This window comes from Polychytrium aggregatum (genome assembly GCF_025602895.1).
Source record: "Polychytrium aggregatum strain JEL109 chromosome Unknown BJ171scaffold_2, whole genome shotgun sequence".
Lineage (NCBI taxonomy): Eukaryota > Fungi > Chytridiomycota > Chytridiomycetes > Polychytriales > Polychytrium > Polychytrium aggregatum.
The window spans coordinates 1,119,279-1,139,453 of NW_026516204.1; the positions used below are offsets into that span (position 1 = coordinate 1,119,279).

Here is a 20,175-nt window from a genome sequence, read left to right on the forward strand (position 1 = left end):
CCGTCGAGAGTCTGGAAAATCACCAGGCACATCCGTCCATTTTGTTAATCGCAAGATATGTCAGGGAGTGAATCGAAGCCATGGCAGTATCGCACTTGTCGCGATGGATCTGCTCCCCAACACCGAGAGGCAGGGGCGGTGAGCTACGGGCTGTAGCCGTCTCTGTACCTCGGGTCCTCAAAGACAACGTGGAACGACTCGCCCGTTGACGAATGAAGGATCTTCATGCCGTTGGCCAAATCCTGGGTGGTTGTGCATGATTTCGCAATCGTGATGATTTGGGCGGCGATAGCCAAGCGCTTGGAGCCGTTGGCATCATCGTTCGAGCGGACGATGCGTGAAAACAGCGATTGGATGCGATCGAGCTTGGAAGCTGCTCCTCCACCACCACCATCCTGGGATCCCCCGTACTGACTTGACGAGCTGCTGTGGGCATAGCCCCCACCGTTTCTTCGTCCGCCTCTTCGGGATCCTGGGCCGCCCCCGCTCCCACCTCCACTTCCTCCGCCGCTACTCCCGTTGTGAGGGCCTGACGAGCTTCCGCCGGCTCTCGGATTCGAAGAGTGGCTATCGCCTTGGTCCGGATGATAGCCAGCGGTGGTGGAGCCTTGGCCGCTACTGGGGTTGGTGCCTGAGTTTGCGTTGGAGCCTTTGGGATGCGGGTGCTTGCGACCAGACGATCGACGGCCTTGCGAGCTCATCAATCTTTGTCGTGTGGTATCAAGGTCCCCGACCAAACAGGCAGTAAAATCTGTTGTTATTTGAATATGTTGACCGTCCAGCGCAATGGCGGTTGGACGACAGAGGACAGAGGACAGACGACGGACGGACGGACGAGAGAGACGGCAATGTCAGGGAGCCGGAAGGTTGCCAGAGCCGGAGGGACAGCAACGAGCACGGGTCATCGGATGCACGTACGGTATAGGCTGCAGCGTCCTCAGCGGGCTGGGATAAGGCGATCGGTTGGCAAGGAACTGGAAATTCAGATATCTCGGTGCAGCAAGAGGCAGCAGACGCAGCGGGCCCACGCAGCACAGGCGTCTGTGAGCAGAGAGATGTTTGATCTCAAAGACATCACCCCGACTCGGCCTCCCATGCAGGTTTTGCAGATATCTCGGCCACTCTCGCCGAGGGAGCGAGGGACCCGGCGAGGACGCGCAGCGAGACGCAGATATTGGCTCGGCCGCGCAATTGACGCCTGTCCCGAGCTGTTCCGCCGCGATCAACCTGCAATGACCCACACGCCGGATACTCTCGCCCGCGACTCGGACGACATCGATCACATTCGATTCGATCCGCCTCTGTGGAGACAGCGGCGGTCTCTTGTCTCGAGCCTGCTCGCTGCCCACAACGTGCAATCGGTGAGGAGACGGTGCTGGCTGGCAGCGGCATACCGGGGCCGCGGATTGGTAGCAACAGCAAATCCTGCAGCTGCCTACGGGCAGAAGCGACCCCTACAGCGAGTCGATCCGTCTGATTTGGTTGCTCCACGCAACGCTCATCTCCAAATCAGCCACTCGGATGGGTGCGCCGAGCATGCGAGCAGTGTTTGGCAGCCAGCAGAGGAATAAGCTCGCCCTGGTGCTCACGCATCTTCGCTCGCTCGCTTGGCCGCAACCGCAACCGCAACCGCAACCGCAACCGCAACCGCCGCCATCGCCAATATCTAGGTCGTCGACTATGGATGTGGCGAAGGTGCCCTGCTCGAAATCCTCCTCAACTCGACCCAGTTTGACCGGCTGATCGGTCTCGACATTTCGGAAGAGTCGCTCTACAGCGCTTGCGAAACCTGCTATCCAACCGACAACGACTTTCGGTTCCTGAGGGAGCTGCCGATCGTGCTGGACCTCTATCTGGGCTCTGTGGACCGCTTTGACTCGCGACTGACGGGACACGATGCCCTCGTCTCGTTGGAGGTGTAAGTGGACCGGCCATCATAGAACGCCGTGTTCGATCGACTTCGGGTGGCCAGAGGGGGCGATACGACTGAATGCGATATGGAGCCTTGCTGTCGGAGCTGGTTGAATGTAGCGGCAAGATATCCCAGACTCACCCCGCATGCCAACATGCACATGCTCTGCCTGCAGCATCGAGCACCTGGATCCCCCTGTGCTCGAGGCCTACCCGGAAATCGTTTTTGGTCGATACCAACCTCGGCTTGTGATCGTCACCACCCCGAATGCCGAGTTCAACGTCTTTTTCCCAAATCTGAACTATGGAACCCCACACGCAACGTTGCGGAACGACGACCACCGATTCGAGTGGACCCGCCGAGAGTTTGAAACCTGGTATGCGATAAGCAACAGCATGACTGCATGCAGGAGAGTCGATACGCCCGAGCGCGCCCTCCCCCCTTGGGTCTTTGGCTAACGCAGCAACGATATTCCAGGGCACAAAGTATTGCGCTCGACTACGGCTACGCTGTGAGCTTCACCGGAGTCGGTTACTGGTACAACGACGAAAAAACTCTTACCGACATTGGCTTTTGCACCCAAGTGGCGATATTCCAGCGCAACGAACCCGATCCAGCTGCGATCGCGCCGGTCGACACTACAGCTGCTCCCAATGAGAGTGCCAGCACGACTCTTGCTGCACCCTTGCAGTGCAGCCCTCCGGGGACGAGCTCGTCGAGCAAGCCGAGCGTCGAATTAGCAAGCGACACTGTCACCAGCCTTTCCAATCTTCCCTCCACCGAACCAGCAGAGCCAGCCGATGCTCCTCAGGCCGATCCAGACACCAACATTGTGGTTGCGACGAGCCCGATTCACTCGCATATACTTTTCGAATCCATCGGGTATCCATTTTTTGATGAGCCGGCCCTATCTGGAAGCGAGCTGCTGGATCTCATCAAACAGGAAGCCACGGATCTGCACCACAACGATATAACGTGGGCTCACCTGTCACGTTCGCCGCTGTCCACTGAGCCAGAAATCGATGCATCCGGCAGCACAATCAATCTCTCGCTCGGTCAACTGTGGTCGGTCCTGAAGGTGCGACAACACTGCAAGCACATTGCCACGCTGGTGGATGCTCTTCGCACCGACCTCGGCAGGGATCTCTTTGAGCTCTATGAAACAGATTCGCCAAGCTCGGACCTGGGTAGCCACGTAGAAGATTCGCTGAGAAGAACCTGGGTCCGCTCGAGGTTCCTGGCGCCGCCGGTGACATGGTTGCACTCTCTCGAAGCCCCGGCCTCGGACTCGGACACCGCCGAATCGGACGATGAGAGCATTCCAGAGCCCCCACGGGAGAAGCGTGATCCAGGCCCAGCCATGGCGGACTGGAAGACGGCCGATATCGCCAATCGGACGTGGCAGCCCTCGGCAGCGCCCTGGCCGGCGCCTGGATGGGGGTCCGAGGCTTTGGGAGATGTCCCAGCCGACGGCAGCGGTATCCAAGGCCAGACCGAAGCGATAACGACGGGCTGGGGTGTGTATGAGGGCCCAGCACAGAGCGGCGCCGAGGAAGGAGGCTGGCAGGCATTTGTCTCGGACGGGAACGATCCTGCGCCGACAGTTAACAGCGGATGGGAGTAGATTGGATGAATATATAGTGGACGACCTGCAGATGACGTCAAGTCGCAGACACAGTCGGTCCAGAAAGAAACGGGACCCCCATTGTCTGCAGAATGGCATGCGACACCTCTGCCCTGCCAAGGAGGGCTGCTTGCCGACGCCCGATCAATATGCAGCATCGAAGCGAGTCCACAGCTGGTTGGCCTGATTGTGCCGTCGCCAGCCAAAGCGATCGGCGTGCTGGTCCGCCACCCGGCTGCCATTGGTCCAGGCCGGTGCCCACAATCCAACAGGTCTGGTTGCGTTCGGCGAGACGTTCTCCCCTTCCCGATCGGTGCGTCTCCACATCCGCCCGCACTGGACTCATCGTCGCCATCGCTCGCACCGCACTGTTTGCCGAACCCGAACCCGAACCCGCAGCCGCCTGAACCGCCTCCATCCGCCCTCCCGTCGCTGCAGCAAATGCATTCGGAGCCGCTCGTTGCAGCACAGCCTCCCGAGGCGACCCTGGATGCCCCACCAAGCCCGGCCCCTGTCGATGCCACGCTCGAGGAGGATATTCCTCGTGCGGTCGAACAGGCAGAGCAGACAAAGCAGGCAGAGCAGACAAAGCAGGCAGAGCAGACAAGCAGGCAGAGCAGGCAGAGCAAGCAGAAGCAGTGGAGGTGGCACCAATCGACACCTCGGTGAATAATACGCATGCTCCGACGGGCGACTCTGACGTCAAGCCAGACTCGAGCCCATCCGCCGAGCCGTCATTGCCGGCAGACGCTTCAGTCAAAGGCCGGCCTCGGGCCAATACCGAAGAGCAGTCCGCCGACGACGAGCAGAGTCTTCTGCGTCCGCGAAACCGTGCTGACTTTGAATGGGGTGAGATTTTGGGGGAAGGCTCGTTTTCCACAGTCGTCCATGGCCGCGAGCCAGCAACCAACCGGCAGTACGCCGTCAAAATCCTCGAAATAAGCCGGGTTGTGCGGTACGACAAGGTCCGGTACGTCTATGTCGAGAAGCAGGCCCTCAAGATTCTACAGCATCCGTTCATCATTCGGCTTTACTACACATTCAAGGACCGCGAAAGCCTGTACTTTGTGCTTGAGCTGGGTGAGAAGGGCGACCTGCTCCAGTTTATCAAAAGTGTAGGTGTCTTTGACATGGACACGGCCCGATTCTACACAGCCGAGATCGTCACCGCCGTCGAGTACATCCACAGCTGCAATATTCTGCATCGGGACCTCAAGCCCGAGGTGAGTTGATGCCATCGCGACTCCACGCTATTCTCTTTGCGAGCCCTCGACAATCGCACTTATCGGATTCGCTGTGGCATGGACAGAACATCGTCCTGGATGGCAAGGGTCACATCCGAGTAAGTCGAATGATTCCGGGGCAATCCACATCGCCGCTGAATCGATGCAGTTGGAGGGTCGGTTGGATATGACTGTGAGGGCGCTACGGACGAAGAGCTCGTGCGAGTGCCGTGCTTGAGCTATTCGAGAATCACGCCAATGTGATCTACGCGGCTGTTGATAGTCCAGCACCGTGTGCTGGCACTGTCAGGACGAAGATATGGTTCTGACCGGCCACGAATCGACTCGTCTTGGCAGATCACCGACTTTGGATGCGCCAAAATCCTAGAAAACGACCCAACAGCCGACCCGGAGGGTTCCACTCTGAAGAAAAAGCGATCGTTTGTGGGAACGTCCGAGTACTGCTCGCCCGAGCTGCTGCTGGACCAACCCATCGCGTGGCCATGCGACGTATGGGCGATCGGATGCATGCTGTATCAAATGCTGGCCGGACGACCGCCGTTCAAGGGTGCCAATGAGTATTTGACACTCCAGAAGGTTCAGAACCTAGAGTACAGCTTTCCGAGCGACTTTCCTGAAGTTGCGAGAGATCTGGTGCAGCTGATCTTGACCCTGGACGCTGACGAGCGATACACGATTCCGCAAATCAAGGCACATCCCTTCTTTGATGGGTTCGATTGGACGGACCTCCATCTCCAGACGCCGCCGGTGCCGCTGCCGAGGGAGGTGCCCGTGTATTTCGACTCTCTGGAAGCAATCGCCCAGCGGCTCCCCACGGCTGTCGCTGAACAGGGCGGTGCCGAATGTGTCTATAACGATGGCTACTCGGATTCGGAAGCCGGCTGGCCTGACGCTGAAGCATCCGACGTGATGCCCATATTTTTCCACGAGCCGATAGCCCTGAGCCGGAAAGCCAACGCAAGTGTCGACGAAAGCAGCATCCTGAGCGAAACTCATCTCAACCTATATCGCGACGATGATCGGCCTCATCCAATTGGGGTCCCCACCATTGTCGACTGCAGCGAGACGGATACACAGTCGATGGTCTCGCACAACCATGGAATGTCCGGGACTCTCGGAAGGACCGGCAATCGCAACCAGTCCGAGCACAATCCTCCGGCCAACGTCGATCTTCGGAAGCAATCTATTATCAAGCAGGCAGAGTCGAATGGCGAGGATACAGACTCTGGCACGAACAGCCCAAAGTCCCGCAACGATAGTCGCGACTCAAGCTCACCCGATCTCTATGGAACGCCCTCCAACCGGCGGCTTTCACGAAATGAGCACAACATCGCCATGGACTTTAGCCGCGACGCCCTAGTGACCCAATTTATGGCCAAGAACAAGCTGGGATACTCTGTCGGAGACTCTGCCAGGGACATTGCCTCCTCGGGCGACATCCGCGACTCGAGTTACAGCATCGAGTCGGCCACAACAAGCCCGTCGTCGGCTTTGGCATCCGAGTTTTACAACGATCGCGCTGCCATGGCGATGGCGACTCTCCCACGGTGGTCCGCAGACATGGGTACCCGAGACATGGGCGCCCGAGACATGAGCCCGCGGGATCAGGGGATGAGGCTTCCTGGCGAAGTCGTCTTTGAGTACAACGAGAAGGGTGCACAGAAGCGATGGAACCTCCGAGAGATGTTCCCGGGCGACCGGATTCTGAAGCACGGGCTCGTGACTCGCAAAAAGACATTTTTTTCAAAGCACCGACTGCTGGTGCTGACGAACAAGCGGCTGCTCGTTGTCGATCCGGCGCAAGCAACTGTGCGAGACGAGGTTGTGCTGAAGGACGAGTTTTCGATCGAACTGAAGAACGCACGCAGATTCACCATCACGATGCAGAAGAAGGCGTGGGTCTTTGACGACCGCACGGGCGGCGCTTCAGACTGGGTCGATTCAATCAACTCGGCGCGGCCATGATCTGCGCCTGGAATTGTCGGTCGGGTGCATGATACGGCCCCTCCCACGGCGTGTTTTTGTCCGAACGAGACGCCGTCTCCCACTGTTTTTTCCAACACTATATTCAGGGGAAATGGGACACCTGCCCACAACCCATTTGTCGGCGTAGTATGCGATGGCGTGCGTCTAACTATGCCATAAGAAATAGAACAGATCACTTTGGCAGCCTCCGAGTGAAGACCGCCGGTCGCAGTGCAGCGATGCGGAAATCGAGGGTGCTGTGTTTGGCCATGAATGCAATGAGTGGGTCTGTGTATTCAGGTCACAGAAAAGAACCCTGCCATGGCTCATCTGGGTGGGCGATTCTGCGACAAGCACGCCAGCAATCCATCCAGGACAGAGAAGCAAGCGCCGCCTTGGCGCAGCCTTTGGCTCTTGAGACACCGGCCTTGTTCGCCAGGGGCTGTGCGACGGGGCGTCTGGATTTGGGCGAGCAGCGCGGACAGGCTTGTGCATCATGGCACTGCAGCCGGTGCAAATGGGGCGAATATGACGAAGCAAGTGCGTCGGAGCAGTCCATCGTATCAGTCCTTCATATCAGTCCATCGGAGCAATGCTTTGGATCAGTCCACCCGAGCAATGCAGTCGAGCAATCCAATGCAGTCGAGCAATCCGATGCAGCCGGGCAACGAATGTCGTCCGTGTCGGTGCCCGAGCATTGCGCCGGCTTCGCCACGCCCCCATCCCCCTCCTTGTCACACACACACACGCTCTGACTCGTTTGCCCGTGTCTGGGCTTCCACATCCACATCCACATCCTCGTCCGCATCCTCATCCTCATCCGCCTTTGCGTCGTTTCTGCATCGTCGCCTGCCCGTCTCGTCCCCGTTGCGCTTCCTCTTCCTTTCTTTCTGCGTCGCTGCTCCGCCCGCACAGCGAATCGCACCCTCTCGCCTCGCCTCCAAACGCACCCCACCGTCACCATGGACGAGCCCCTGTCTGCTCCCTCGCAGTCTGCTGCTGCTGCTGCTGCTGCTGCTGTGCCGGCAACACCCTCGACCCCAATCCATCCGCCACTGCTCTACGGACCCACAAACCCGCTCTCGCCCATGTCGCCCCGAACGCCCAGCGGCCGTGCTGTGCATCGCAGCGATTTCAAGTTTGGCAAGGTTATCGGCGAAGGCTCGTTCTCCACCGTCTACCACGCCCAGGAGCTCATCTCCGGGAGGCCCGTTGCGATCAAGGAAATCGAGCAGAAGAAGGTCATCCGGAGCCGAAAGGTCCGATATATCCACATCGAGAAGCAGGCCCTCAAGATCCTCAAGCACCCATTCATCGTCCGCCTGCACTCGACATTCAAGGACTCGACCTTTCTGTACTTTGTCCTCGAGTACTGCGAGAAAGGCGATCTGCTGCACCTGATCCGGGGCGTCCGCCACTTTGACACCGACGCCGCCCGGTTTTATCTCGCCGAGCTCATCGTCGCCGTCGAGTACATGCACAAGACCAACGTGCTGCATCGGGATCTCAAGCCCGAGGTAGGCTTGCGGCAATGGCTGTGTGCGTCCTTTTCTGCGATGGAGTTTGTCGTCCGATCCGTCCGGCTCGGTGTTCATGACTTGTGCCGTGTCTGCCAGCCCGACCTGTCCTGCTTTGGAATGTGGGATGTGCATCCGTCTCTGACCTTGGCTCATGCTGCTTGCCCTCCCAGAACATTGTCCTGGACTCGGAAGGACACATTCGGGTACGTCCCTCTCATGCGCTTTCGTGATATCCGCACCCTGCCACCCGGACCGATTCGAGCCTCTCCGCATTTGCTCATCCCTTCCTGTCCCTTCTCTTTCAGGTCACCGATTTTGGCTGTGCCAAGATTCTCGACACAGAGCCGACCGAAGACGACGGCAACCCAAAGCCCGAACGGAAGCGGTCGTTCGTTGGCACCCCCGAGTACTGCTCGCCAGAGCTCATCACCAGCCAAGGAATTTCATGGCCATGCGACGTCTGGGCCGTTGGCTGTATTCTCTATCAGATGCTGGCCGGCCGACCCCCGTTCAAGGCCCCGAATGAGTATCTCACTTTCAAGAAGATCCAGAATCTCGAGTACAACTTCCCGCCAGAGTTTGATCCCGTTGCCAAAGATCTTGTCGAGAAGATCCTCGTCCTCGACCAGGAGACACGATACACTCTCGAGGACATCAAGGCCCACGAGTTTTTCAAGGGCTTTGACTGGGTCGACTTGCATCTGCAGACACCGCCTGTGCTGCAACCACAGCCTGTGGCCACTCCAGACTCCGAGACGCTCGACAAGATCGCCTCGCGCATCATCAGCTCGATCATGATCGGCGATACACCTGAGTTTATCCACGCAGATGCCTACTCGGACGATGAGTCGGCTTCAGAGGCCGAGCCGACGATGCCGACGATTCCCGCAGCCTTTCAAAAGACTGCCGGACTGAAGCAGCCACAGCAGCTCCTGGTCAAGATGCCCGATCGCCTGGCCCCAGTGGATCCCTTGTTGGTGAAGTCTCGGCCAGCGCTCTTTGCTCAGAGCTCGCAAAGCGAAACGCTCTTCGAGACTGAGGCGGGCACGACAAACCAAGATCCGCTCAAGATCGTCCAGGGCCAGGCAGAGGTTGAGTCAGCCGCCGTCTATGTGCCAGGTCGATTCGCGACGGAACGAACAAGCCTCTCTGATCAGAATGCCGGCATCGCGCTAGCGCGAGAGCAAAGCAGTCAGAGCCTGCGCTACGAATTTGTTGAGCGGAACGTCCGAAAGCTCTGGCGACTCTCGGAGCTTTTGCCACAGGAGCAGGTCATCAAGTGCGGCGCGTTGATCCTGCGAAGAACATTTTTCAGCAAGCGGCGCATGGTCGTCCTGACGGCCGCCAAGATCATCATCCTCGAGGGCGAGACCGGCGCCATCAAGGACCAAATCAGCCTCGGCGCCCAGCCCACAGTGCAGCAGCGAACTGAAAAGACATTCACGGTGACCGTTGGCAAGCGCTCATGGGTGTTTGAGGAGCCGACAAAGCAGGTGCAGCCCTGGATCGAGGCCATCAAGGCAACCATCGACAACTGAGCCCGGCTGCTGCTCGCACTGTATACCAACGAGCCAGCCTCGGTTCCCGAATGCAGCGCCCACAACCCGAAACGGGACACCCTGCTCTTGTAGCCTTCGTCTGGGTGAGAATACACACATTAATTGTCCACAACGGCCATCCACCGGACTGTCGCTGCTGCGACTTGGTGCCACGCCGAGATATGCGCATCCAGTTCCAGGAGGCAGATGCTGTGCGCAGCCGAATGTCGGGACAGAGGCCGAGGCGCGGGTCTTGGTCTCGAAACTTTTTTTGGTCGGGGCTGCCGAGCGCCGCACAATCCGATCGTCGTCGGCTCTGGAACTCTGCATCCCACATCCCGGCCTGGCCTGTCGCCCACCGCCCCATACCCACAGCCGCTCGACCAGCACACCCGGCCGCCGCTGCTTCCGACTATTTCGAAATGAGCGCAGCAGCCAGCAGCAGCACCGACGGCCAAAAGGCCGCCCAGGGTGAGTCGATCTTGCGAAACGCCTGGCCACAGCCGCTGCTCGCCCAACACCGAAATCACCAGAGCCGTCGTGGCAAACTGACTGAAGCATCATCCGTTGTATTTTCTCCCCGTACTGACTCTGCTTCCTTAATGCCATGCGCCGGCTGCTTTCCTCTCACGGACCTTCCAACTGCCGTTGCGGCGCCCATGCCTTTTGTATGCGGATGGATGTCTGCTCGTCCTGTGCAGAAGATCCCGTCGGCCCCAAGCGACTCTATATCGGCGGCTTGACAGACAATAATCCTTCGATCGGCCGCGAGCTTGCTGAGCGATTCAAGTCGTTCGGAGCGGTCGTCTCGGTCGATGTACCAAATGACAACGGAATGGGTACGGCCTCGCTTCTCTCTTTCTAGCTTCGCTGTCGTTTCATTGGGAAGGGAGCTCGAAGGGCAGGCGAATCCCTGGCGCTCGTGCTTTTGCCGGTTACCTACCGAGAGTTTAACCTGAATGCACTCGCTGCTGTATCGGGACGCTGCAGGCCCGAGGGATTTCCGCTACATCCAGATCAACACCACATCGGCGCAGCTCAAGAAATGTATGTTATGTTGTCAGCAGCCAGCAGCACGACAAGATGACCTCAAATTGCAGCAGCGATGATTCGACCGGCTGGATCCTGCCCTGCTACGATGCAGCGGCGGATGCTTGCCAGATCCCCCTGCTTACCCATATCGCTGCGACTCCCCCCCCCACCTCGCACAGGCATCAATATCTACAACAACTCGAAATGGAAGGGCATGAAGCTCAAGGTTCAAGAAGCCAAGCCCACATACGTGCAGCGCCTGAAGCGGGAGTGGGAGGAGGCTGCCGCAACAAAGCCGCTTTCGAACGACGAGGTGATCAAGGTCCGTCGAAAGAAGCTTAAGCGACGGCCTGTCGTCTACGCCGAGGACATGACCCTGGTGACCGACGAGAACATGCGAACGCGGAAGAACTGGCGCAAAGCACGATACGGCCGGGCTATTGCTATCGTCAAACTGAAGCACGATCGAACCAAGCGGGTGAGCAAGAGCAGATGGAGGGATAGATCAGAGCGAATGAAGATCGAGACGGAGCTGTGCTCGGAGCGATGCCTCCACCGGTCCTGGATTGGCTGACACGGACCAACACAATGATGCTCGGACTAGGTGATTACGATCGACCCGCTCAAGTTCAAGCATCATCTCGTCAAGCTCGACGCCGATGCGATGGATACGCCGGTCTGTGCCTTGAATTGGTCAGCCAACAAGACCCCCGAGGAACTTGAGAAGATTCGTCGTGAGCCTTCCCGGACAGCGATCAAGTCCCAGCTCACAAAATCAACACCGGCTGCAAAGTCCACGCCTGCTGCTGTTCAGGCTGCTGTCCAGGCTGTTGCGCCCAAGCAAAAGCCAAGCAAAGGCCGTGCTGAAGTGAATCACGAGATTGCGTCGCTCTTTGGAAACAATGACGACGAGCATACCGGCTTGTCCGGGTCTATCAGTGCGCGGAGCATGGCAGCCGACTTGGATGTGGAGATGCCCGAGGCGAATCCCGAGTCGAAGCCTGAGCCCCAACCAGTGGCCCATATCACAAAGGACAAGAAGCGTAGGCTCCTCAGCGATGGAGCAGAGACAGCAACCCTTGACGACCTCGACACGCAGATCGTGAAGGAGAAATCAACCTATTCAAACGTCTTGATGTCCATGTTTGGAGAAACGCACGATCCTGAAGCCAGGTGAGGACAATGCGCCGTGCGGATGGATGGATGGATGGATGAATGGAGCCAGTCTCAGTCACATGCCATTATCAATCATCCAGGCGTGCAGACCGGCACCTTTGAGAAACGAGGTACTGAGAGTCAGATCCATGCTGATCCTCCTAAACTTGCATTCAACGAGCAGTGCCTTCCAGAAGCCAAAATACTATGGCGAAGATGAGGATGAAAGCGACGTGGAAACCTACAGCTGGACACGGAAGCCAGAAAATGCCAGGATCATCGGCGGCAAGGCGGCCGAGATGAAAATGCTCGAGAACATCAAGAGACGAGGTCTTGGCCTCCGCGAGGGCTTCATGCTGAATGCCGACGATGATGGTGATGATGGTGGTGGTGGCGACGATGCCGAGGACGAAAACATGGATGACGTAGGCGACGAGGAAGACGAGGAAGACGAGGAAGTCGAGGAAGATGAAGAGGGTGAAGATGATGAAGAGAATGAAGAAGAGGATGAAGAAGAGGATGAAGAAGAGGATGAAGAAGAGGATGAAGAGAGTGTGGAGGGCATTGCGGACTCTGTCTCTCCAACCAAGACCAAGACTTCAAATGACATCCCTCCCAACGCAGCTTTATCTCCGCTGAACGACGACGCATCCCGATCCGCTGCGCCGACCACGGCCGAACAAACCGAATCTACTGTCGCCGCGAGCGCGGAGGCCTCAGAGCCATCAGCAGCACCTCTCTCGTACGTCGCCACCACCAATCTGCGCGCGCTCGTACTGGGCGACAGTAGTGGTCTATTTTCCTTCCAAGGCGAAGACGATGACGAGCCGCCAAAGCTCGAGACCGATCCCGCTGAGCGCGGCAACAAGATGTTCTTTACCTTTGGTAGCGCCGATCAGCCCGCAGAGGCCGCGCACGCCAAGACAACAGAGGATGCTGCAGAGGACGTCGTCGACGAGGCCGAGATTGCCAAGAAGCTCGGCAGCTCGACCATGTTTTTCTTCCACATGAAGGACTCGACGCTGGCACACCGGTATGGAAGGATACTGGCGTGGTGTCCTCGTTCGACCAGATCTCCTCGATGCGCAAGCTAATGCTCGATCACGCCACTCCGATTGCAGGTCGTTGTTCAAGGCGGACCGCACGTTTATGCGCAAGCACACAATGTGAGCATCTGTCGACACGAGCATGCGTATATTGACGATCAGCAGCGCGACTCAGCGCGGGGGCAAGAGTGGGCAGGGCGATGGGTCTGTGATATGAGCAAGCTCTTGCATAAGTGCTTGTGGCTAACACTTGGCGTACGCCGCCTGCAGGGAGGAAATCACCGAGGCCTGGGAAGCGAACAAGCAAGAGCTGACCTCCGAGTTCAAGCGGAAGCACAAGTCTGCCTATCGGCGCAAGTCCAAGATGAAGCGAGCCCCCAAAAAGTCGGGGGTGTAGCATCGCTGCGACCGCGGCCATCCTGACGCAGCTTGCGCGGAGTGGCCTGTGCGATTCAGCATCTTGGATGGCCAGTCGCTTCCATGAACAGCACCCGTGCGGGTCGAAAGAGTGCATTTACAGCGCCGGCGACAGGATCCGGTCTCCGAAGGCACCTGCACAATTCGCACAACGACATGTCGTGGTTGAATATAGCGGGACGCGCGAGGCATATCCTCCATCGAGACGAGACTGGGCACGATGTACTTGCGGAGCAGCCCGGTTGAATTGTGCGCCGTCGTTTCAAACAACCAGCTCGGTCACGACCAAAATATCTTCATTGTGCCTTCGATCTTTCGATTATCGAGCGGGCAGCGGTATAGACCGCGCTGAGCCATGTCAGCACGGCAGTCTAAAGCAGGAGTGGATGTAGGTTCAGTCGGCATCATGCACCTCATTCCAGGGGGCAAACCAGGGGACGCGAAATTCGGACCCGACGGAAAACATGCCGACAGGGACGTCATCGCGCTCGCCTACCTTCGCAAATGCACAGGTGGTTGCATGGTAGCAGAATCACCGTCCGCATACGGTCACGGCAGATGATGCAGTTCCAGTTCCACTCGTTCACGGCGCGGCTCCGGAGCTTGCGAGTCAGAATGACATCGTCAACCATGGGGTTGAGGTACTGCAGGTTGTTGAGTGCGGCCACAAACACCTCGAGGCTGTTGGACGAAGACGAGGATGCAGGATCGGGCGGCACAACAGATCCCTGGATGAGGGGACGGCTCGGGGCTGCTGGCAGAGCCAGACGCGATTTCTGCACGAGACGACGCAAGCCTCGAGTGTAAGTTCGGTCCGGGCAGATGTAGCTTTCGTTGATGGGTGCCAGCTGCAGGGCTTCGTCGGTGGCCGCGGTAATGCTGCTGCTGCTCCTTGACGATGGCGCCTCATGTTGGGTATCAGAAGCGGGAGATGCCAGATCCAGCGGACTGAAGGCCTCGGTAATGAGGGCATTGACTTCATCAGACTCAAGATCGGTATCGACAGCGGGCGGCGCTGGCCACCACGAATTGGAGGTGTGAGGCAAGTCAGACCTGCGCTCCAGCTGCGAGGACCGGAACCACTGATGAACGCTGCCCAGACCTGAATCGGTTGTCCTGCTGTGGTTGCGTACACGATGGGCGAGCAGCGCGGTATTCATATCATTCTGTTCTCCGATGTCGTGGGCGTCAAAGTCCTCGTCGTCGCTGATGGCATGACCATCGCGTCCCTCGTCAGCATCGCTGTCTTCGCTGTCGTCGGTATCGTCTGGGTCTTCGTTGTCATTGACGCCATCGCTTTCTTCCCAGAGATCGTCGCTGAGATCGCCGTGGTCGCCAAATCCGTCGCCGGAGAGGAACTCGTTGTAGAGGCCGTCCTCTTCATCGGCGTCGAGGGTCTTGCGTCTGAGCTCGGGAATGCCCGTGAGCACCGCCTGGGGCGGGGCAACAAGCCCCTGCAGGTTCTCGGGCACTTGGCCTTGATGAGTCAGGACGCCAAAGAGGAACCCGAGGAAGAGGACGAGATGCATGATGGCGCTGCCGATGGAAAAGATGGACAGCAGGCAAAGGCTCGGCGGGTACCACTCGGGGCCCCACGGCGACAGGGACCATAGCATATGCGCAAAGCGGGCAAGTTGAGCAGCCCAGTTGAGGAGCCGGACAAAGCGCTCGGGGTAGCGGCCCAGCGGCTGGAGCAGATAGAACAGGCTGCCGGTGCTGGTGTTGGCGAATTGCAGCAGCAGGATCGCAGGGAGGTGGTTGGGCTTGGCACTCGGCAGGAACGTCGCCCAGAACAGCACGGTGATGCTCTTGCGAAGGGCAGAGAAGGCCAGGTTTTCAGGACGCAGGGCATTTCGACCAATGACGTGCAGTTGAGCGGCAATTTGGTACAGGATGACGACTTGCGAACAGATTCGTAAGATCCACGAACGGCGAGTTGGGTTGGCGAGCGACGATCGTGTCGTGTGCATGACAAGTCGGGTCGACGGGCCAGTCGAGGATGCCGAGAAAGGACTCTGCGGTGAGCTGTAATGATCGCGGATCCGATGGAACAATCGGCGTTGATGCAAAGGATCCGATCCGGGATCGAGCTTTACTAACCTGCAAAATACTCGATGGCCTGCTGGCCGATCCAGGACGGAAGCGTGCGGGCCGGATGAGCAGAGTCCAGCGGATGGTCGAGAGGAAAGCGAAAGACTTGGTCCAGCGAGCCGCCCGCATTCAGGACCACGTCCCAGGAGCAGAGATAGGCTTTGACGAGAACAATGACGGCCAGCGCCCTGGACAGATGTCTGGCGCAGAAAGCCACGGCCGGCGACGAAGGCAGCCGCTGCAGGACATAGAGGGCAGTGCTGAAGGTGGCGGCGGCGGCGACCTGGTTCTGGGGCAGCGAGAAGGTGAGATACCGGCGCGAGAGTTGGATGAGGAGCTGGTGCAGCTCGATGATCCCCGGGGCCATGGTGCGGGTCGCTGGTTTGCGATGGCGATGGCGATGGCGATGGCGATGGCGATGGCGATGGCGATGGCGATGGCGATGGCGGACGAGAAGGGCGGTGGGCTCGTGGGAAGGATGGGCAAGAAAGACCCAGCAGAGGCACGGGGTCACGCCGACCAAGCGGATCTGTTTCTGCAACCAACCCAAACCAACCCAAACCAACCCAAACCAACCCAAGCGCCAATCCTGCCCATGGATGCGACCGATGCTCAGAATCAGCAGCCGTGGGAATGCTCGCGCAATCGTTCGCCCCCACGCGGGATGTTGTTCCCATTCGCCTCCTTCCCGTCTTCGTCATCATCTTCGCCCTCTTTCCCGTCGTCGCTCTCGACTTCACCCCCCCCCGGCGTCGCCATCCGTCCAGCCAAACCTGTGATTCTCGAAAATGCCCTCCGGCCTCGGCTCGCTGCCCCTGTTCAAGATCTGGACGGCCCTGACCCTCCTGCCGATCGTACTGCTGCTTGTGTTCTTCTGGCACGGCGACGCTCGCCAACCGGTTTCTCCCCTTCCCGCCGACCATCTGGAGCGGGCGCTGAGACTGCTTGACCGTGTCCCTGTGGCTGATGGGTAAGGACCTCGACGAGCTTGGTTAGGATGCAGCTGCCTTGCTTCTGCCAATATTGGAGCAACTGATCCGGTTCTAATCCGCCGCCTGTCCCTGGCAGCCACAACGACTTTCCAATGAGAGTACGCATCGCCCGCAACGGCAGCGTCAACAACTGGGACATGACCCACATCCCAGAGTTCAACACAGGTATGCATCCAGCAGAACACTGCTGCCACAGCAACCGGGGGCGGGTGAAGGCTGGGCACCGCGAACGAGTGCTGATCGTCTCGATCGAACGAGACACGGAGCGGGAGTGGCATAGAGGGCAAAGTAGCAGAAAGATGAGATGTGATGCAGAGGCGCTGACATTTTCCTACAGACATCCATCGCTTGAAGCAAGGAAAGTGAGTTGAAGGGTGTATGGAATAGAAGCTGGACCGCAACCCGCACCCGATGCTCCCAGGTGGACTGGTATTGCGAAGGACCTGGTTATGCGGGCAAGCGTTGCCGTCGTCCTTTCCCCGAACGACCGCGGCTCGATGTTCATGAAGCGCTGCCTGGGGCACCGAGATCGCACAAGGCCAGATCAAGCCCAGACTCACTGGCTACCTTGATTTATCGTCGTCCACAGGCTCACGGTCCAGTTCTGGAGCGCCTACGTTTCTTGTCCGGCCCGCTGCTCCGATGCCTCTCACTCTGTCCTGCAGACCCTGGTACGGGCCTCATACGGTCGAGGGATCAGTTGCCAATGCAGCGGTTTGGTACCTGTCTGCGACTAGCCCGCTTCGTTGCGACTAACCCGTTTGGCTTCTTTGCCGCAGGAGCAAATCGATCTGATCAAGCGCATTGCGACAGAGAACAGCAATGTGAGCAATGCGCCCGCCGTGTGCTGTGGCTCTGAGCCAAGTGGTGATGTCAACCCTAAACTTCACATATGGCCCGATGCTGTGTCCCATCCAGACCTTCGAGATTGCCTATGGATCGGCCGATATCAAGCGGATCTTTGCTGCAAAGCGCATCTCGTCGCTCATTGGTCTTGAAGGCGGCCATTCGATCGACAGCTCGCTGGATATCCTGCGCGATGTGTATGCGCTCGGTGCCCGATACATGACGCTCACTCACACCTGCAACACTCCATGGTCAGTACCTCCAAAGAGCCCATGACTGATCGACTCGAGCGGTACTCGCGATCGCATGAGGGTGGATACTCCACACTCCTCAGAGCAAGCTCGCCGGTGCCCTGTGCTGTGTTTGTAACGTACGCTTGCTCAGACATATCCCGCCGTGATGCACTACTGGCCATAATCTTCTGAGGGCTTTATGATTTGCTGACCGATGGCTTTGGCATCATCTGGAAATAGGGCCGACTCCTGTGCTGTGGCTCCAGTCCACGGAGGGCTGAACGAGTTTGGAAGGATTGTGGTACTGGAGATGAACAGGTAGGATCTGTCTTGCCGTTTGCTGGCAGAGCCGAAACGACATGCGCCTATCACCTGTTGTCGCGGCTATGCGAACAATCGCACTAAATACAGCCTATGCACTTGATATGGCAGACTCGGTATGCTCGTTGACATCAGGCAAGTCCCCAGCGTGATACAGTCGCAGCAGCAAGCTGTAGTTGCCCAGATATGCACCATCGTTCGACTGCGTCAGGCCCAGCGCGGCTATTTCAATCTCACTATGGGGCCCTGCTCGCACAACTGACCTTGCTATGGGAATCTCGAATCTGCATCTCGCCGTGGTGCACCTCGCACAGCCATGTCTCGAAGGACACCATGCTTCAGGTGGCCGCCATCACCAAGGCGCCCCTCTTCTTCTCCCACAGCAGCGCCTACGCAGTGAACCCGCATCCTCGCAACGTGGTAGGCGCCGATGAGCACACAGAGCTGGGACTGTAGTTGTACGTTTCCATACGCCAAGGCGCCGCGAATCTGACGAGAACTGCTCTGCGACACACCAGCCCGACGAGGTCCTTCGACTGCTTCCTGAACTTGATGGCATTGTGATGGTAAGAGCAAGCAGCCTTCCCGTCCCATCAATATCCGTATTCCAGTGGATTTAGTGGTCGCAAGACTGATGTGAAGCACTTCCCCGACCGTCGGTCCGACCAGGTCAACTCGTACCCTACCTTTGTGACCGGCTCTCGAGTTGCGTCACTCAGCGACATTGTGGACCACATCGAGTACATTGCCAAGGTTGCAGGCCCCCAGTACGTTGGGATCGGAGCTGATTTCGACGGCATCGACGTGGTGTCTACCGGGTTTGAGGATGTCTCCAAGGTGGGTACTTGACTAATAGTAGTAGTTTGGTGTGGGTTGGCGGGATGTGCGCGAGGCGAGCAGCCATTCATGGACCTGAGTTCCAGCCGAGAGACTTTTGCATCTGATCAGGAATGGGTGAGCTGACCGGGAACCCCTGGACGCTGCGATCATCTCCTGCAGTACCCACACCTGGCCGCCGAGCTGCTGCGACGCGACTTTACCGAGGACCAAGTCGCGGGCATCATGGGCGGCAACTTGATCCGTGTCCTTGAAAAGACCGAGCATGTTGCGCAGGAGCAGCAACGACAGGGCATCAAGCCCTTCGAGCAGCTGATCGGCGACAGATCCCGCTGCTGAAGTGCTGGAACTGGAGGGATGAAGGACCCTGGTGCCCTGCATCGGCAATACAACACTCGGCTCCCATCGCACACTGCACATTGCACATTGCACATTGCACATTGCACATTGCACATTGCACATTGCTCATCGTTTTGGCCCGTGTCACATGCTTGCCCGTCGCGCAGCATCCAAGCCCCGAGCCGGGTGGCGGTGTCGTCCAAAAGTGTCGGCCAACTTCCTGTTTCAGCAGCCACGTGATTGCCTTATTTGGCAGCCGCGCCTGTGGGCGCAAGGCCAAGCGCGACGCTCTCGCTCTGGATGCGCTCTCGCTTGGGGGCCGCTCTCGCTGCACCGAGCCTGCGCCTCGCACGGCCCTCGCCGGCTCTCGCCCACTGTGTCGTCTCGCCGCTGTCTCGCCGCTGTCTCGCCCGCTGGCGCCACCCTCTCGCTGGCTTCTCGCCAGCTCCTCGTCCTCGCCGCGCTTCGCTGGCCTTCTTTTTGCGGCCCCTCGCCCCCCCGGCTCTCCCCTGCTCTCCATCTCTCCATCGGCTCCCTGCAAGTCTCGACCCATTCGCCAGTCCCCAGAGATCCTCCTCCTCCCCCCGTTCCCACCCAGCCGCCGCCGCCCCACCCAAAAGCCAGCACATTCGCCATGTCGACCGACGAGTACCGAGAAGCCTTCAACCTCTTTGACAAGGACTCTGATGGCCAGCTGGACATCAACGAAGTCGGCACCGTCATGCGTGCCCTCGGCCAGAACCCCACCCAGGCCGAGCTCAACCAAATCAAGGCCAACTTCCAGGCCAAGGGCAAGACCCAGATCGACTTTTCCGACTTCCTCCCTCTCATGGCCTCGCCCCGCGATGCCAGCAACATGAAGCGTGATGTCGAGGCGGCCTTCAAGGTCTTTGACAAGGAGAACCTGGGCTACATCAACGTCAACCAGCTCGTCCACATCCTCACCAGCGTCGGCGAGAAGTTGACAAAGGACGAGGTCAACGACATGATCAAGGCTGCCGACAGAAACAACGACGGCAAGATCACCATGCAGAACTTTGTTGATGTCTTGGTGCCGAAATAA

The 20,175-nt window shown here is 58.5% G+C and overlaps 7 protein-coding genes across 7 annotated transcripts; 6 read left to right on the forward strand and 1 right to left on the reverse strand.

Moving 5' to 3' along the window:
- The first annotated feature begins 886 nt into the window (after positions 1–886).
- On the forward strand, positions 887–3,610 carry BJ171DRAFT_486976 (uncharacterized protein). Its single transcript, XM_053109237.1, has 5 exons — positions 887–914; positions 1,101–1,361; positions 1,671–1,918; positions 2,088–2,288; positions 2,390–3,610. The coding sequence occupies exons 1-5, from the start codon at positions 909–911 to the stop codon at positions 3,534–3,536; spliced, it is 1,863 nt and encodes a 620-aa protein (XP_052971507.1). The 5' UTR covers positions 887–908; the 3' UTR covers positions 3,537–3,610.
- A 246-nt stretch (positions 3,611–3,856) lies between these two features.
- Positions 3,857–6,940, forward strand: BJ171DRAFT_595164 (kinase-like domain-containing protein). Its single transcript, XM_053114576.1, has 4 exons — positions 3,857–4,080; positions 4,248–4,759; positions 4,846–4,878; positions 5,117–6,940. Exons 1-4 carry the CDS (start codon positions 3,978–3,980, stop codon positions 6,743–6,745), a joined length of 2,277 nt encoding a protein of 758 aa, XP_052971508.1. The 5' UTR covers positions 3,857–3,977; the 3' UTR covers positions 6,746–6,940.
- A 609-nt stretch (positions 6,941–7,549) lies between these two features.
- On the forward strand, positions 7,550–10,006 carry BJ171DRAFT_437405 (kinase-like domain-containing protein). The gene is made up of 3 exons (XM_053107973.1): positions 7,550–8,262; positions 8,436–8,468; positions 8,571–10,006. The coding sequence occupies exons 1-3, from the start codon at positions 7,708–7,710 to the stop codon at positions 9,801–9,803; spliced, it is 1,821 nt and encodes a 606-aa protein (XP_052971509.1). The 5' UTR covers positions 7,550–7,707; the 3' UTR covers positions 9,804–10,006.
- Positions 10,007–10,096: 90 nt separating this feature from the next.
- BJ171DRAFT_486981 (uncharacterized protein) lies at positions 10,097–11,461 on the forward strand. The gene is made up of 4 exons (XM_053109238.1): positions 10,097–10,274; positions 10,505–10,642; positions 10,794–10,850; positions 11,015–11,461. The coding sequence occupies exons 1-4, from the start codon at positions 10,226–10,228 to the stop codon at positions 11,407–11,409; spliced, it is 639 nt and encodes a 212-aa protein (XP_052971510.1). The 5' UTR covers positions 10,097–10,225; the 3' UTR covers positions 11,410–11,461.
- Positions 11,462–13,732: 2,271 nt separating this feature from the next.
- BJ171DRAFT_577047 (uncharacterized protein) lies at positions 13,733–15,911 on the reverse strand (the record flags this gene model as incomplete). The annotated part of the gene is made up of 3 exons (XM_053113783.1): positions 13,733–13,824; positions 13,950–15,353; positions 15,554–15,911. The coding sequence occupies 3 exons, from the start codon at positions 15,909–15,911 to the stop codon at positions 13,733–13,735; spliced, it is 1,854 nt and encodes a 617-aa protein (XP_052971511.1).
- Positions 15,912–16,175: 264 nt separating this feature from the next.
- Positions 16,176–19,188, forward strand: BJ171DRAFT_486986 (renal dipeptidase family). The gene is made up of 12 exons (XM_053109239.1): positions 16,176–16,514; positions 16,613–16,701; positions 16,874–16,898; positions 17,126–17,207; positions 17,316–17,360; positions 17,455–17,633; positions 17,856–17,933; positions 18,048–18,071; positions 18,251–18,356; positions 18,455–18,502; positions 18,606–18,773; positions 18,936–19,188. Exons 1-12 carry the CDS (start codon positions 16,333–16,335, stop codon positions 19,110–19,112), a joined length of 1,203 nt encoding a protein of 400 aa, XP_052971512.1. The 5' UTR covers positions 16,176–16,332; the 3' UTR covers positions 19,113–19,188.
- Positions 19,189–19,746: 558 nt separating this feature from the next.
- On the forward strand, positions 19,747–20,175 carry BJ171DRAFT_418499 (calmodulin; the record flags this gene model as incomplete). Its single annotated transcript, XM_053107345.1, has 1 exon — positions 19,747–20,175. One exon carries the CDS (start codon positions 19,747–19,749, stop codon positions 20,173–20,175), a length of 429 nt encoding a protein of 142 aa, XP_052971513.1.